General features: G+C 37.1%; 1 protein-coding gene across 4 annotated transcripts in view; it reads left to right on the top strand.

Annotated features, from left to right (window-relative positions):
- Positions 1-17500, top strand: part of LOC138018385 (adenosine receptor A3-like) — a 75794-nt gene that overhangs the window by 30621 nt on the left and 27673 nt on the right. For 3 of the 4 annotated variants that reach the window (XM_068865000.1, XM_068864998.1, XM_068864999.1), the window contains exon 3: positions 2625-5053. The exons of the other annotated variant lie outside the window; for it this stretch is intronic. In XM_068865000.1, the coding sequence (XP_068721101.1) occupies positions 2832-3944 (1113 nt within the window). In that variant the 5' untranslated portion in view covers positions 2625-2831 and the 3' untranslated portion in view covers positions 3945-5053. Of the gene's footprint in view, positions 1-2624; positions 5054-17500 lie in introns of those variants that run through there. 4 annotated transcript variants of the gene reach the window in all.

The following is a 17500-nucleotide window of genomic DNA, read 5'->3' as shown; positions in this document are numbered from 1 at the left end:
TTTTGTAAACATTGGCAATTCCGAGACTACAGTCAACAAGTAATATATCGCGGACTTGGTTAACGCGTTCTTGATTTTTTTTTCGCGGGATTAAAATATGACGACTTAATTCTTAGATATTCATAAAATAGACAGATATATCTTTACAGCAGTACCAAACATGAAAGAAAAACCACAGGCACCCCAAGTTCAGTGTGAGCATGGCCGACAAAAACATAAGGATTTGTATGAGAATCCCGATAAAAAGCTTAAGGTAATTCCCTTGAAATTGTTCTGCTATCAAACTTTTTTGCAAACTTGGCATAATTAACATTCATGACATGAACATTAAAAAAATGCAATAAAAAAAAATGGGTCACCGTGCTCGTTTACGCGTCAGCAGGCTCTTAAAATGGTGTATTTTTACTGGTTGCGCGTTAAAAATTCGAACCACCTTCATACAGAATTAAGTCTTGGTTACTTGAAAGATACAAAATTTTATTTAGAAAATAAAGCTTCTTTTATTCACATAAGCAGTATTGCTTCATTTACGCCGTTTTTGATTGCCTGGTTGTGGTAATAGTGCACTCTTTGGGACAGTTCCGTGGTTAGCTTGAAGTCCTTGCCTTGGCCAAAATACACCCAGTACGGAACTGTTTTCCAAAAAAATTCATGTTCTACTATGAAACTTTTTTTCTTCAAATATGTTCTTTATTAGATTGTTCTTAGCAAATACTTGAAAAAAAATTGGGGGTCACCGTGCTCGTTTGAGAAAAAAGGAGCATTTATTTCGCTATCGGGGTTACTTTGAGGGAAATCTCTTACATTTTGTACGCGCACGTGCTCATGGGCGCGCGCTAATGACGCGAAAATCGTGCGCAGTAGGGATGCGCAATGCAATACTAAGGTATTACCTTAAGAAGATAATTATATGCTGGAAAAAAATCTCAATTAAAAAGCCTAACCTTATTGCCATCGTGGATAGCTTTCTTCCTTTTCAATTGAGATTTTTTTCATATAATTATCTGCTGGAAAAAAATCTCAATTAAAAAGCCTAACCTTATTGCCATCGTGGATAGCTTCCTTCCTTTTCAATTGAGATTTTTTTCATATAATTATCTTCTTAAGCTTTTTATCGGGATTCTCATACAAATCCTTATATTTTTGTCGTCATGCTCACACTGAGCTTGGGCGCCTGTGGAAAAACTTGCACAGACTGTGCGATAAAAATTTTTGAACCCCTGGAATCGGGTGACAGTGAAGCTGCCAAAAAGCACGCGTGTTCATGATATACTTGCATTTTTCAAAATTATTAAAGTCGGTTTCGTACATTGGACATTCATTGTAAGCGACAGTCACGTGAATGATATATCTTTGCATCTTTTATCTCGAAAGGAACGAATTTTATAGGCGACAGAATTTTGTAGGCAATGAAATATCGCAGACTTCACTGAGTCATCAAGTAACATATTCCTGACTTGGTCAACGCTTTCTCGATTTTCTTAGCGGACTTAAACTATGGTGACTTAATTCTATAATATTCATAATTAGACAGCTAACGCTTTCAAACAGTACCACACATGACAGGAAAATTCCATGATATATGATTGCAAACTGTATCTTGAAAGGAACGAGTTTGTAAGCGACAGAATTTTGTAGACAATGAGAAAGTTGCGCACTAAAATGGACAAATATTAACGCAATGCAACCAATTTAAATATATCTGCATGTGTCAAAATTATTTAACACGGTTTGATAGATTGGAAATTCTTCAAATTAGTATCATTGTAAATTAGCAATTCCAAAGATATATGTTTGAAACCTGTATCTTGTAGACAATGAATTTGATCAGGCCATGAAACTCAATTTTGAAAACGGAGAATGACATCGTACAGAATTTGCTGCACTTTCTCTTCTCCACGAAACGCGCGGTAACATTATCCGCGGAAAAATTGATATCATCTAAAAATAACCTAAGAGGGATTACGGTGGGAATAGGGCCAATATGAGGGATTACTTCTCTTACCTTCATAATCTCTTAATCTCTTACCATGAACAATAATATTCCTCTCATTGTGATCGGTAATTGACTATGTAAACCTTCATCTGAGCTTTCTTTTTTGAAATAAATAGATACAATTTTTTTTTGAAAGATAAAAGGAGTATATTCCAGAAAAGTTACATATCCATGACATGTTGCATTTATTTATTTATTATATTATTTAATTTAATTTTTGTGAAGTTTAGATGGTAATCAAAGCACTCAACATTGACTTCTCATTTCCTGTACCAATTTATTTATTTCGTAGTTGGAATATGAAGAGGCATTACAGGCGAGGGCTTCTTTATTGATAAAGTAAATGTTTTTGTATCGTCAATTTTGCGATATGGTTTGCTCGTGTCAAAAATCTGGCGTCTAAATTGGCCCAGCAAACAGGCAAGAATGAAATTAATTGATATTAATAATAAAGATAATAATATTATTAATATTAATAATAATAATAATAATAATAACAATAAATACAAAACAACCATCTTGTTTCGTTATTGAGACGTACCACCTACAACTCGCTAAATCCACATATACAGCTGCGGCCATTTCATTTAAAAAAAAGTCTTTCGGGTTTTTTTTTTTGCGATTTCAGCATCGATTCCGTGCTTTTACCCGACAGACCTCGCAAAACAGAAGAAGCACCTCGCAGAAACAGAGAGTAGGCAAATGCATAGCTTTCTTTTAAACTGAAAATCAAATGACAGAGGAAAAACAACATTCTCTCGTAAAGTTAACTGGAGGCATATTAAACAGATAGTGCGGCTGCGTTGTCAAGCTTGAAAACTAGAGACTTGCCGGTATGTCACTTGGTAGCGTTCACAATTGCACAGCAGCGTATTGTGGACAAACTTACGTCTCTGTTGGGAACGATTCGCATCACTACTATGACAAGACAAAAGTACCGTTGGCAGGTATTTTAAAGTTAACCCTTGAAGTGTTCATTGCGTTCATTGGAGTTATTGGCAACGTTTTTGTGATCATTATTACAAGAAAATTCATGGCAAAGAAAGCAAAATCATTGGATTTCTACGTGCAAAATTTAGCCTTTGCAGACTTAGGCACTTTGTTGTTGACATTTCCCCTTGCTTCGATCAAAGGAAAGATTCCTTTCAATTGGCCTTTTGGTGAGTTTACTTGCCTCTACTTGAGCCCTATTCCAGAGATGTTTTACGTGTCCTCCGTGTGGCACATTGCAGCCATTGCTTTTGAGCGATATCGAAATATAATCGTGGTTAAGACCTTTGCTCAAAATGTAAAAAACGCTTCGCTGAAAAGAGTTAAATTGACTTCTGCATGCGTGTGGATGGGGTCCTTTTTGACACTTTCTCTTCCGTTGTACTTTGTTGTTAAATATTATGAACTCGTGAATAATGGTAGATGGTGTGGCCCGGTGTGGCCTTCACTTGTCTTTGCTCAAATCTACATCGCATTATTGACTTTCCTCTCTTATATTTTTCCCCTTGTCATCATATCCTTTACATACGTCATGGTTTCTCGGGCAATAAAACAGAGTGATGCGTTTTATAAGGCCATGGCAAGGGAAAATGGGAGAATGCTACAAGGACATGAGCGGAGAGGCGTTCGCTTTCATCAAAACAGACAAAACAAGAATGCCAAGAAAATTCTCACACCAATCGTTTTGGTCTTTGCAATAACAATGCTTCCATTGAACATTTTAAGACTGGCAATCGCCAGTTGGCCTGAAATCGCACAAGAGCAGTATTACGGAAGTCTTCTGTATGTGGCTGTCGTCTTTGTGATTGCAAACGCGTCTACGAATCCCATCATCTATTCTCTCGTCAACAGGCGCTTTCGCGAAGAGATAAGGAATTTGAGGGGTGATAAGAGATTGATGCAATCTCAGGTTTTTTCTTTGTCTACTCGGACACAAACAAACATTACATCTCACTGACACGTGTGTGAAGAATTTCAGGTCACCCTGCAGCATGTCGCATCCTTGGTGATTGCAAGTGACCAATGTAAGGACATAATTGTCATAGCTTTGGACCCATAACGATGTGTCCAAACAGGCACCTAACTAAATGCAGACTCTGGTCAGTTTTGATTAACTTCACGAAGTAAGAGTAAACCATCTATTTATAAGGGTAAAAGTATTCTTGAGACAGACACTGAGCTATCTAAACAGTCATACATGCCAACTGAAGTATGAGACTACACGGTTACAGTTTATTACGTTTAACACCTTTATTTCGCATTCGACATGATGCTAAAGTTGTGGAAAAAGGATGGAGGAATCTTTTAAAAAATTTAAATTGCTAGAAATCAGTTGCATGTTTCGATAGTTGGAATTTGATTGTTCCAACGAAATCTAGTGTCTTTGGTTCATTCTTCACTGCTTCAACTTTCGTTTGACGTTTCAAAGGAAAACTATTAATTATAGTTATGTTTTGCATAATCTCTTAGTAAACGGCGTCAATTTTTTTTTTTTTTAATATTAATGTTACATGAGGAGCTTAAACCGACTCAAGAATTCTCGGCTGGACTTCTCCTGACGGTGTAGATATCCATCAACAAAGGCTAAAAACATAATACAAAAGGTGTTTCGTATTCAGAAAAGTGTTAAAGCATTCAGGATCGATCAGATTGTACTGTGAACTTACGTTAAGCAGAAAAAAGTAGTTAATTTTTTATTGAATAACCATATTTAGGGGCGAGATGAATTTTGTGGGGAACACAAATCTATTTCAGTTCGTTTGCGCGTATCGACAGTGGCGATTAGTGCTGGGACACGGAACCATTTTTCGTTCTATAGGATTTATGGATTAACTCTTTCACCCGGGGAAAAATGGTACAGGTCGCCAGCACGACTTCGACGCTCCTCACCGCTGGTGAGCGAGAAGACCTCTGGCATCCAGGGTAAAATGTTAGCCAATTTGTCGAAGGAAAGTTTTTTCAGCTCTTTCGAAGAGAGATTTGTTGCCTTCAAGTCGGTAATTTTTTGCGGGAAAATGGTGATCACGTTCCGAAATTCGGCGGGTCTAATCTGCAGATCGCAGGTCGCAGGTCACAGGTTGCAGTCATTGTTTCACCAATACAGAAAGTATCCTAAACATTCTTAAAAGCTAACCTTAGGCCTAAAAACTTTTGTTTAGGCCTAATTAGGCCTAAGGTTAGCTTTTAAGAATGTTTAGGATACTTTCTGTATTGGTGAAACAATGACCTGTAACCTGTGACCTGCGACCTGCGACCTGCAGATTAGACTCGCCGTCCGAAATTCTGGTAAAAACGCGGACGAAGCTTACGGAATAACTTTGGTTGGCCTCTGTCGGGGGGGATTAATTGAGCAGTCTTCGTCTGAATGTCATGGATTTCTGTATTCATGTTTTCAAAAGAGTTATGGAGACAGTAAACAATGTTGACGTCGGGGAATTCGGTGCTGGAAGCCTTCCCGGTATACATACATTGAGGTAAAATAATTGCTGTTAGGTTCAATTTCATGATATCAGGATATCATGATAGCAACTAGGAAATTGATAAGTCTGTGATTAATATTGAATGTGCCTCCCTGTGACATGCTGGGAAATCAATTAGCCCGAAATGAAATTTTACACGGCTACAATTGGGCACTCTAAATTTCCCAGTTCCTCAGTTATCGAGTTCCATAAGTATAAAACTTAAAAATGGTTTGCTTTAAAATCAGAAAGAACCAATTCACTGAATTCACAGTTGCTGTTGACAAAAGTGTATGCCAGGCAAAACAAGTTGCATCTCGGCAGCCTGAAAGTTAAGAAATAATTTGCCTGTGTTTAAATTAACAAATACACCAATACATCACTAACGTTTCATGTTTAACCGGAGAATTAGGGAAGCAGATGTTCGAAGGTGTCAGGGGCACCCAACGTCAATTTTCGGAAAATATCTGTTCGCAAGACGATTTGAGATCTAGAATTTTCGGAACATTTGTTGTAAAATTTCTTGCTTGCCTGCCTGTCCTAGGATTTTCGAACATCTAAAGAATGGTATAATCGCCCATTTTTAACGGATTTTTAACCTAAAAAGGTCACCTAGAATTTTCGAGAGCCTTTTTTCTGGCTGAAATTTTCAAAAGGTAAATTTTAATCCCTATAATTTTCGTATCACTAGACTTTCAGCTAGGAAATCCGAACAGATGAAAAAATTTTTGGGCGATAAAAATATGTCTATATCTACCGTTTAAATACTAAAATACGTTTGACAATGCTATGTTTAAGTGGTTTTGAACTATATTCTCGTTGGGTGCCCCTGATAGCTGTTGAGTTTTATTCCTCAGTTATCGAATACCATAAGTATAAAACTTAAAAATGGTTTGCTTTAAAAGAAGAAAAGAACCAATTCACCGTTGCTGTTGAGAAAAGTGTATGCCAGGCAAAACAAGTTGCATCTCGGCAGCCTGAAAGTTAAGAAATAATTTGCCTGTGTTTAAAATAATAAATACACCAATACATCACTAACGTTTCATGGTCTTTCATGTTTAAACGGAGAATTAGGGAAGCAGATGTTCGAAGGTGTAATAGCTGTTAAGTTTTATTCCTCAGTTATCGAGTTCCACAAGTAAAAAACTTAAAAATGGTTTGCTTTAAAATCAGAAAAGAACCAATCCACCGTTGCTGTTGAGAAAAGTGTATGCCAAGCAAAACAAGTTATATCTCGGAAGCCTGAAAGTTAAGAAAAAATTTGCCTGTGTTTAAAATAACAAATACACCAATACATCACTAACGTTTCATGTTTAAACGGAGAATTAGGGAAGCAGATGTTGGAAGGTGTAATAGCTGTCGAGTTTTATTCCTCAGTTATCGAGTTCCATAAGTATAAAACTTAAAAATGGATTGCTTTAAAATCAGAAAAGAACCAATTCACTGAATTCACCGTTGCAGTTGAGAAAAGTGTATGCCAGGCAAAACAAGTTGCATCTCGGCAGCCTGAAAGTTAAGAAATAATTTGCCTGTGTTTAAAATAACAAATACACCAATACATCACTAACGTTTCATGTTTAAACGGAGAATTAGGGAAGCAGATGTTGGAAGGTGTAATAGCTGTCGAGTTTTATTCCTCAGTTATCGAGTTCCATAAGTATAAAACTTAAAAATGGTTTGCTTTAAAATCAGAAAAGAACCAATTCACCGTTGCTGTTGAGAAAAGTGTATGCCAAGCAAAACAAGTTATATCTCGGTAGCCTGAAAGTTAAGAAAAAATTTGCCTGTGTTTAAAATAAGAAATACACCAATACATCACTAACGTTTCATGTTTAAACGGAGAATTAGGAAAGCAGATGTTGGAAGGTGTAATAGCTGTCGAGTTTTATTCCTCAGTTATCGAGTTCCATAAGTATAAAACTTAAAAATGCATTGCTTTAAAATCAGAAAAGAACCAATTCACCGTTGCTGTTGAGAAAAGTGTATGCCAGGCAAAACAAGTTGCATCTCGGCAGCCTGAAAGTTAAGAAATAATTTGCCTGTGTTTAAATTAACAAATACACCAATACATCACTAACGTTTCATGTTTAAACGGAGAATTAGGGAAGCAGATGTTGGAAGGTGTAATAGCTGTCGAGTTTTATTCCTCAGTTATCGAGTTCCATAAGTATAAAACTTAAAAATGGATTGCTTTAAAATAAAAAAAGGACCAATTCACCGTTGCTGTTGAGAAAAGTGTATGCCAGGCAAAACAAGTTGCATCTCGGCAGCCTGAAAGTTAAGAAATAATTTGCCTGTGTTTAAATTAACAAATAAACCAATACATCACTAACGTTTCATGTTTAACCGGAGAATTATTGAAGCAGATGTTCGAAGGTGTAATAGCTGTTGAGTTTTTTTCCTCAGTTATCGAATACCATAAGTATAAAACTTAAAAATGCATCGCTTTAAAATCAGAAAAGAACCAATTCACCGTTGCTGTTGAGAAAAGTGTATGCCAGGCAAAACAAGTTGCATCTCGGCAGCCTCAAAGTTAAGAAATAATTTGCCTGTGTTTAAATTAACAAATACACCAATACAGCACTAATGTTTCATGTTTAACCGGAGAATTACGAAAGCAGATGTTGGAAGGTGTAATAGCTGTTGAGTTTTATTCCTCAGTTATCGAATACCATAAGTATAAAACTTAAAAATGCATTGCTTTAAAATCAGAAAAGAACCAATTCACCGTTGCTGTTGAGAAAAGTGTATGCCAGGCAAAACAAGTTGCATCTCGGCAGCCTGAAAGTTAAGAAATAATTTGCCTGTGTTTAAATTAACAAATACACCAATACAGCACTAACGTTTCATGTTTAACCGGAGAATTACGAAAGCAGATGTTGGAAGGTGAAATAGCTGTTGAGTTTTATTCCTCAGTTATCGAATACCAAAAGTATAAAACTTAAAAATGGATTGCTTTAAAATCAGAAAAGAACCAATTCACCGTTGCTGTTGAGAAAAGTGTATGCCAAGCAAAACAAGTTATATCTCGGTAGCCTGAAAGTTAAGAAAAAATTTGCCTGTGTTTAAAATAAGAAATACACCAATACATCACTAACGTTTCATGTTTAAACGGAGAATTAGGGAAGCAGATGTTGGAAACTGTAATAGCTGTCGAGTTTTATTCCTCAGTTATCGAGTTCCATAAGTATAAAACTTAAAAATGGATTGCTTTAAAATCAGAAAAGAACCAATTCACTGAATTCACCGTTGCAGTTGAGAAAAGTGTATGCCAGGCAAAACAAGTTGCATCTCAGCAGCCTGAAAGTTAAGAAATAATTTGCCTGTGTTCAAAATAACAAATACACCAATACATCACTAACGTTTCATGTTTAAACGGAGAATTAGGAAAGCAGATGTTGGAAGGTGTAATAGCTGTCGAGTTTTATTCCTCAGTTATCGAGTTCCATAAGTATAAAACTTAAAAATGGTTTGCTTTAAAATCAGAAAAGAACCAATCCACCGTTGCCTTGAGAAAAGTGTATGCCAAGCAAAACAAGTTATATCTCGGTAGCCTGAAAGTTAAGAAAAAATTTGCCTGTGTTTAAAATAAGAAATACACCAATACATCACTAACGTTTCATGTTTAAACGGAGAATTAGGAAAGCAGATGTTGGAAGGTGTAATAGCTGTCGAGTTTTATTCCTCAGTTATCGAGTTCCATAAGTATAAAACTTAAAAATGCATTGCTTTAAAATCAGAAAAGAACCAATTCACCGTTGCTGTTGAGAAAAGTGTATGCCAGGCAAAACAAGTTGCATCTCGGCAGCCTGAAAGTTAAGAAATAATTTGCCTGTGTTTAAATTAACAAATACACCAATACATCACTAACGTTTCATGTTTAACCGGAGAATTAGGGAAGCAGATGTTGGAAGGTGTAATAGCTGTCGAGTTTTATTCCTCAGTTATCGAGTTCCATAAGTATAAAACTTAAAAATGGATTGCTTTAAAATCAGAAAAGAACCAATTCACCGTTGCTGTTGAGAAAAGTGTATGCGAGGCAAAACAAGTTGCATCTCAGCAGCCTGAAAGTTAAGAAATAATTTGCCTGTGTTTAAATTAACAAATACACCAATACATCACTAACGTTTCATGTTTAACCGGAGAATTAGGGAAGCAGATGTTGGAAGGTGTAATAGCTGTTGAGTTTTATTCCTCAGTTATCGAATACCATAAGTATAAAACTTAAAAATGCATTGCTTTAAAATCAGAAAAGAACCAATTCACCGTTGCTGTTGAGAAAAGTGTATGCCAGGCAAAACAAGTTGCATCTCGGCAGCCTGAAAGTTAAGAAATAATTTGCCTGTGTTTAAATTAACAAATACAACAATACAGCACTATTGTTTCATGTTTAACCGGAGAATTAGGGAAGCAGATGTTGGAAGGTGTAATAGCTGTTGAATTTTATTCCTCAGTTATCGAATACCATAAGTATAAAACTTAAAAATGCATTGCTTTAAAATCAGAAAAGAACCAATTCACCGTTGCTGTTGAGAAAAGTGTATGCCAGGCAAAACAAGTTGCATCTCGGCAGCCTGAAAGTTAAGAAATAATTTGCCTGTGTTTAAATTAACAAATACACCAATACAGCACTAACGTTTCATGTTTAACCGGAGAATTACGAAAGCAGATGTTGGAAGGTGTAATAGCTGTTGAGTTTTATTCCTCAGTTATCGAATACCATAAGTATAAAACTTAAAAATGCATTGCTTTAAAATCAGAAAAGAACCAATTCACCGTTGCTGTTGAGAAAAGTGTATGCCAGGCAAAACAAGTTGCATCTCGTTAGCCTGAAAGTTAAGATATAATTTGCCTGTGTTTAAATTAATTTGAAATAAAGAGAGTAAAGAAATAATTTTCCATTTTTTAATTGCATGGTGCTGACCGTTGTAAACCGTGTTTTAGAAAATATTTCAGATTGATTTACTGTGCCTCTGGACTATTTTGACTCAAAATTAATTTAAAGTAATTTGAGTTATTTGTCGTCACTAAAACTTTATGACGAAATCGGCCCAACAAATGTGTCGAGATTAACACCTCTCTCTCCCTTTGTCTCTCGCTCTACCTTTTTAGTGTGAGTCTTGTTACAACTCCCACTGAGATTTTGGTAATTTTTTTTTACCTAAACAGCGGGGACCCACATTCCTGACCCAAGTTAAGCTCCTCATGAAATACATATGATTAATTAATAATATACATGTAAATTTCTCCATTCTGATTGGCTGAGAGAATTGCAGTTTCGAGATATCACAGTGCAAAAAGGAAGAAAAGAGGTAATTCCTGGCAAAAAGAGGGAACAAATCAAGCATTCTCATTAGCCAATGGTCGAAGAAAGTCTCAGATGGCCAATTAAATGCAAGCCCTCGATGGCGCAATTTTTGCGGGATAAGTAACTGCAAATTGCCCGAGCCAATTTTAATCGTCCTTGAAAATACTTACTTGTGCTTATTTATTCCAAATTGCATGCACTTCAAATCAAGTGATTACCTGTACTAAAGGAACTGTACGGGTCTGCAAATGATCCCAGAACCGCAAATGATCCCCAAACTGTACCGCAAATGATTCCCATTTTGGACCCCAAATGATCCCGCAAAAAAAGGTGAGGAATGGCATGGAGGATGGAATGGTCTAGATAGAGAATTAATGTGAAGAGCGCTTTAATTTTATTTAAATCACTTTAAATCATGGCTCACACAGGTTTCTGCCTCATTATAGTTCTCCAGAAAGACTAAATTTTGTTTCTTACCTCGCTGTTATAAATTTGCCACATTTAATTAGTGGACACAATCATCAAAAACTAACTTGGACGCAGTTCTAAACTGATTGTAACGAGGGGCCCCTTTTTCGAACCCTGCGAGCAGAGTCTCTTTCGATCTTCCCAGAAAAATCGAGTCTGCCAGCGGCCTCGATTCAGGGACATTTCGTATTGAACAGGCAAATGTATTTGGGTGTCAGTCTCGCATGACCAGTAACTGCAAAACCACGAAACGAAAACAAATAGTCCGGATATTCGAACAACTCAGGCAAACACACGAAGGGTTCGAGAAACGAGACGAGTATTGCGTCCAAAGTTTTTGATGATTGCATCCGATAATTAAATGTGGTAAATTTATAACAGCGTGGTAAGAAACAAAATTCAGTCTTTCTGGAAAACTATAATGAGACAGAAACATGTGTGAGCCATTTAAAGTGATTTTTAATAAAAATAAGCGCTCTTCAAATTAATTCTCTGTCCAGACCAGACCAATGTTCCATGCCATTCTTTACTTTTTTTTTTCGGGACCATTTGCGGTCCAAATCCAAAATGGGGATCATTTGCGGTCCTGGGGCACGTTTTTCAAAAGTCCCGAAAACCTTTCGGGCCCGAAAAGCCATTTATGAAACTGTCAACCGCTTGTTCTGGAAAGCCGATCTTTTAACGTGTCAGTTTCAAGGTAACAAAAAGCAAAATGGCTGTGAAATTTGACGACTTAAATCCTCTCCGTTCTTGAGATACAAAGGGAATTGTGACACCCGAAAATGGCCCGTAAAGTTTCGGGACTTTCGAGAAACAGGCCCCTGGGATCATTTGCAGACCCGTGCAAAACTCCCTTAATTTTTAGGAAACACCCTTTTGCATTTTCGCCTTGGTATTCACAAAAAGGAACAGAACTGTAGGGATTTTACTTTTAGAGCGATGAATAGAATATAATTCAAAAGTGATTTTTTTTTCACTGATCCAACATCCTCAACCTTCGTCAGAGCAAAATACTATTCGCAAGTCAACCTGACAGGCATGAGTTGGGAAAAGGGAGTGTTGCACGAAGTACGTCTTTATTATACGTATTTCCCATGATGAAGGGGGAGTATCTAAAGAGCGAATAGCTTAAAGTTGTGTACACTGTTTGCTGGCTGAGATTCAGTTATTTGTTAACTCTTTTCCGCCTGAGTTGTTTTATGGGAAAACAAAATTATAAAAGCAAGGTGACACACGCAGTTGTCCATGGCTGCTAATTGACCGGGTGAAATGGTTGTGCGCATGCGTGATGTGTTGACCACATCGGGTTGGTGTTAGCGTGTGTCATCTCGCTTTTATTGTTGTTTTGTGGGACACCAGGGGCCCATGAGTAGGAGCCTCCATATGCACTATATCCTTGAGTCAACCTTTGCCCGTATCTTTCTATTTTTAGGACGCCACGAGTTGTTCGGCACTGCACGCACTGTTTAAAATGGCCAATCAGAATAAAGTCATTGTCTAACGAAGACAAAAATAACAAAAACAATGTACGCAAATTGTGCGAATTGATGTAAATTGATGTAAATGTGAGTCTCCTGCTGAAGGGTTGGTTCTAAAAATAGAAAGATGCGGGCAAAGGTTGACTCATAGGGCTTGTATGGGGGAGGCAAGCTCCTACTCATGGGCTCCTGGGGACACTTAAGAATTTAGATACGGCCATCACTTTTTACAGGTTATTACCATTTCTTTTGCTCAGAAGTATGGATAACTGTATATCAAATTAATCAGCAATAAATGTTGCATCTATAGATTACAAGCAAATTTCATAATTTATCATAAATTAATTATTAATCAACTAATAATTACTATAATTAATCATCAAATTATTTTAGTCAAATTCTCAGAGCAAATCTGCATGTATTATAAAATAGTTTGAAAGTTATAAAAGTAGTTTGAAAGTAGACTTTATTTCTAGGTAATATCAATAAATTGCTGTAAACAGTTCAAGGAGAACCATAATAATATGTTCGAACCTTTTTTTCCCCAATAAAACACAATAGAAAACTAAAAAAGTTTTTGTTGCCTGTGCCAAACTGAGAAACAGTTGCTGTTACGGTTCAGGCACAAATGTACATCGCATGTCTCGCATCTGATTATTGATCTCGCTGGCCCTGGCCCTTCTCGTTTCTGTATTGATGGGAAAAACGAGCAGAACAAACAACACAAACTCTTGAGGGGCCAATTACTGGAATGTGACGCCCAACATTTAATTTTGCAACCTTGGTTCCAGATTTGCATGGACTCTTCTCCTACCAACGGGGATGTTGTCGTTGGCAACGTATCCAGACATCAGGTGTGTTGCCAAAGTCATTCTTCTAAATTCCTTGGATGTGAGTCTCTTACCAGCTTGTGTGGCCTTGTAAATTACAAAGGCATTGTTTATTGAAGTTTCTAACTGGTGAAACACCACTCTGGGTGGCCAACTCTTGTATTTCCATCCAACACTATAGTAGCGGTTATTCTGATCTGCGCATATGCTCATTCCATTGACCAATTTAAAACAATCGGTATGATTTCTGCCAATAGTATAGTAATAGTCATGAAAATCTGGGAGTTTTAGGATACCCATAGCTACACAAACCGCAATGAATGCTTTCATTTCACCGAGAATTGTCACGATTATCAGCTCTTTTTTTTTGTTCTGCATTTGTATTTGTCATTTCAAATAATGCATCATCCCAGAATAACTGGAAACAAATGACTGGACTCGGCTCACCTCCCCACACACGAGTTGGACCAGGACTGAGAAGAAATTCGGGAACAGTGTCGTTTGGATTGTTTTGATTCCAAATAAACTGGGGTTGTTGTTGTTGGTTGCTTGATTTTGAGTACCTGCCGTCGCCCTTCGACGCTTTCGAGGCCTTGGTTGATTGCTTGTTTGCAGATGAATCATCCCTTTCGCTTCAAATAAAAACTTGGCCAACAGTGTCTTCATTGACGAACGAAATCTCTTATACTCCGTTCACATCAACATCTTTATTTGTCATCAGAGTCAAAATCACTTCCTGCTGACTTGAGGTTCTCGTCATTTTCAGCAAAATTTCTCCCCTCGAAATTATTTGGGTAGCCATAAATGTTGTCATCGATGGCTTGTTCTTCCTTTGAATAGGCCGCATCACGGTTTTGACCGCCATTTTGACGGGTAGGCAAAGCGTAAGGAATGGGGATCCGATGTCAAATAATTTTCGTTAAACGCTAGTTCTGAAAAAGTTATGACTTGAGAACTGAAGGTACAGAGCAAAAGATTACACAGACTAAATTTTAGGCACTAACCTTTTACAGAAGTTGCCCGTCAGTGTTTTCAATTTTTCCATATATTTGTCTATTTTTTTCCCGCGAATTTTCAGTAACAATTACAGACAAATGTACGGAAAAATCGAAAACGCTACCACGCAGCTTTTAACGAAGGCTGGGCCCTAAAAATTGGTCTGTATAACCTTTACCCTGTACCTTCAGTTCGCGATTCATAATATTTTTAGAACTAGCGTTTAACGAAAGTTATTTGACATCGGATCCCCATATAATCACTTCAAATTCTTTCAACCCGCTTTACCTACCCGTCAAAATGATGGTCAAAACCGTGATAAGGCCTATCAGACCACAGGGGGCGCACACAATCGGATGTGTAGCCGATTGTTATTTTATAGTAAATGTACTAGATTTACCGTTTGCCTCACCTATAGCGATATATCGCTAACTATGTATATAAATCAATGATAAATAAAATGTGAATTCCTTATTATTTGGCTTTTTGGAGAGTATTTTATAAATAAAAAAAACATTAAGAGTGGTTATTTTAATCCATGAAAGGAGGCGTAATAGTCGGTGCCTATTATACCAAAGTAGACAAAATATTAAATGATTTAGGGAGTAATAAGCAGAAGTATTTGTCACGGATTACATGTAACTAAAGAGTAAAATCACTAAAAGTATTTCGAACGTATAAAGATTACATTTATGATTATGATGTAAGTATGGTGATTTTTAATCGGATGAACTCTTACTCAGCTGGAAATGTCGAATTGAAAATATCATTTTGTTTTACTCAATATGTAGGGTACTTTTATACATTTATTATATCTCTCAGATAGTACGCGCGCTGTAATTGGCTAAATTAGCGGGCCGTATTCTACAGTACGGCCCGCTGTACAGCCCGCTAAATTTAAAATTTCGACAAAACATCATCTAGCGAAACATCTAGCGAGTTTTTCATGTCATTTCTGTTGCATAAACTTGTACTGAAAACTGTTTGAATCTTGCAATCAACTATTTCAAACTTAACAGCCAAGAAGATTTAGTTTTTTGGATTTTGGCACGGCATTCTTTGTGGCAGTTGAACCTTCCGCTTCACTTTGACTAGTTTCCTTGCCCGCGCGCCGGTTAACCTCAGAGATATAATAAATATCTTACTAACCTCATTTTCTCGGTCCGTACTGTAAGTTAGGGATCCTCGTTTTTTCCCGTTGATTTATGGCCCGCACGCTTCGCGCTTGGGCCATAAATCAACGGGAAAAAACTCGGTCCGTAACTTACAGTACGGACCTCGAACTCGGTTAGTAAGAGGTATTTATTTTTTTCTGAAGCATCTTTGCGGGCCGGAACCCTAAATCCTTGAATCTGATTGGCTAATCGCGCGCTCGTAGCCGGTCCAGCTTTTTACGATACGGATTACAGTCCGAAATCTATTCCGTACTGAAACTGTCCCGGCTAATTGAAAATTTTTTTCACCACGACGCGGCACCTCTTAAAATGCAAATTTTCGCTTACTAACCGTTGCAAAGAGAAGGCAAAGAAAAGGCCTGGTTATTCTTCAAAAAGGCGAGTATTCACATGATTTTGCTCACAACACTTTCCTGGTTTGTTGTTTTCGAGTTGTTGGTTTTCTTGAACTGTTGACAGTTGAACCTAAAACAACTTACACTGCAGAGCAGTTTTTTTTTACCTCGTTTTTTCTGTTGGCATCCGTAATTTTCTTTGGAGTTCCATTTTCTAATCTCGTTTTATATTGCTTCATTTAAGAATATACGTATTCCTAGCTAAAATAGGCATCAAAGACGTCGCGACGCTGTGGTTTTTCGCGTTGTTATTTTTCGTGAACTGTTGACATGCTGTTTAACTAAAACGACTAACTGCAGAGAGCTCAAATAATAAGATATGAGGGCAGAGACAGATGTTTGAGTATTTTCACTAAAATGTTTCCTGCTGTTTTAAGAACTTTTGTTTCATTTTCAACAAGACAAAGAATTTTAATACGTAGAACATTATTCTCCTGTTTGTACAAACATCATTGTTTAGTTTGTTTAGCTCGTTTCTCTGTGCTTGCTATGAAATTTAACAGTTTGTTTTTTATATTTATTGCACCAAGAGATATTTGAAGTTCTGTTTTATCGTTAATCTATCATTTTTCTCTGAGCTTTGCGAACGGAGCGCTTTTTTCAGTTATAAGTTAATTTCAACTGTGACAGTGCGACGTAGAACGCGTAGAAAGACTTTTTGCAAACCAGTTTGCCTGGGTTCATTTTCAGAAAACAAATAGCAGAAAAAATAAATACGTTATTCACCGGCTTAGGTCGGTCCGTATAGAGAAAAAGCTGTGCCCTCAGCCTTGAGTACGTCCCTCGGCCTGCGGCCTCGGGCCGTACTCAAGACCTCGGGCACAGTTTTTCCCTATACGGACCTCCCAGCCGGTGAATAACATATATATTTTTTGTCTTTAAACGCATGTATCTCAAAGCCGCGAACTCGGTGAACCCAATTTTTATTGCTGGAGAGTGATTAGTACACTAAAATAAAACTCTCTGCAAAGTGTAAAAAAAAAAATTCTCTGGAGCAGATTCATTGCCACCTTCACAATTGAAAAACCTTAAGGAGAGAGTTTCATCTTAGCTTGCTAATCACTTAAGTGAAACAGTGTTGTAGAGTTAATCCTTCTAATAAGACATTCCGCCAAAAATGGTTGAAACCGGTTTGAGCCACATTAAGTCATGTACAATTTCTACCAAACATGCCATTCAAAGCCGGGAAATTTGAAAGCTTATCATAAAATGTGACAACTTGTTATTACAAAGTGCGACAGGTATTAAAAAGTGCGACAGTTTTATTACAAAGTGCGACAGGTTTTACAAGCTGCGATGATTATTACAAAGTGCGACAGAACAAGGACTCGTTGACATGATAGAACCGACAAAAAAAGACGACAATACCCGTGCGGAAACTTCGCAAAATCCCTTTATTGCAACG

This window comes from Montipora capricornis, chromosome 10 (genome assembly GCF_036669925.1).
Source record: "Montipora capricornis isolate CH-2021 chromosome 10, ASM3666992v2, whole genome shotgun sequence".
Taxonomy (NCBI): domain Eukaryota; kingdom Metazoa; phylum Cnidaria; class Anthozoa; order Scleractinia; family Acroporidae; genus Montipora; species Montipora capricornis.
Note: the sequence above shows the minus strand (reverse complement) of the source record. Positions and strands in the feature narration are given on the sequence as shown.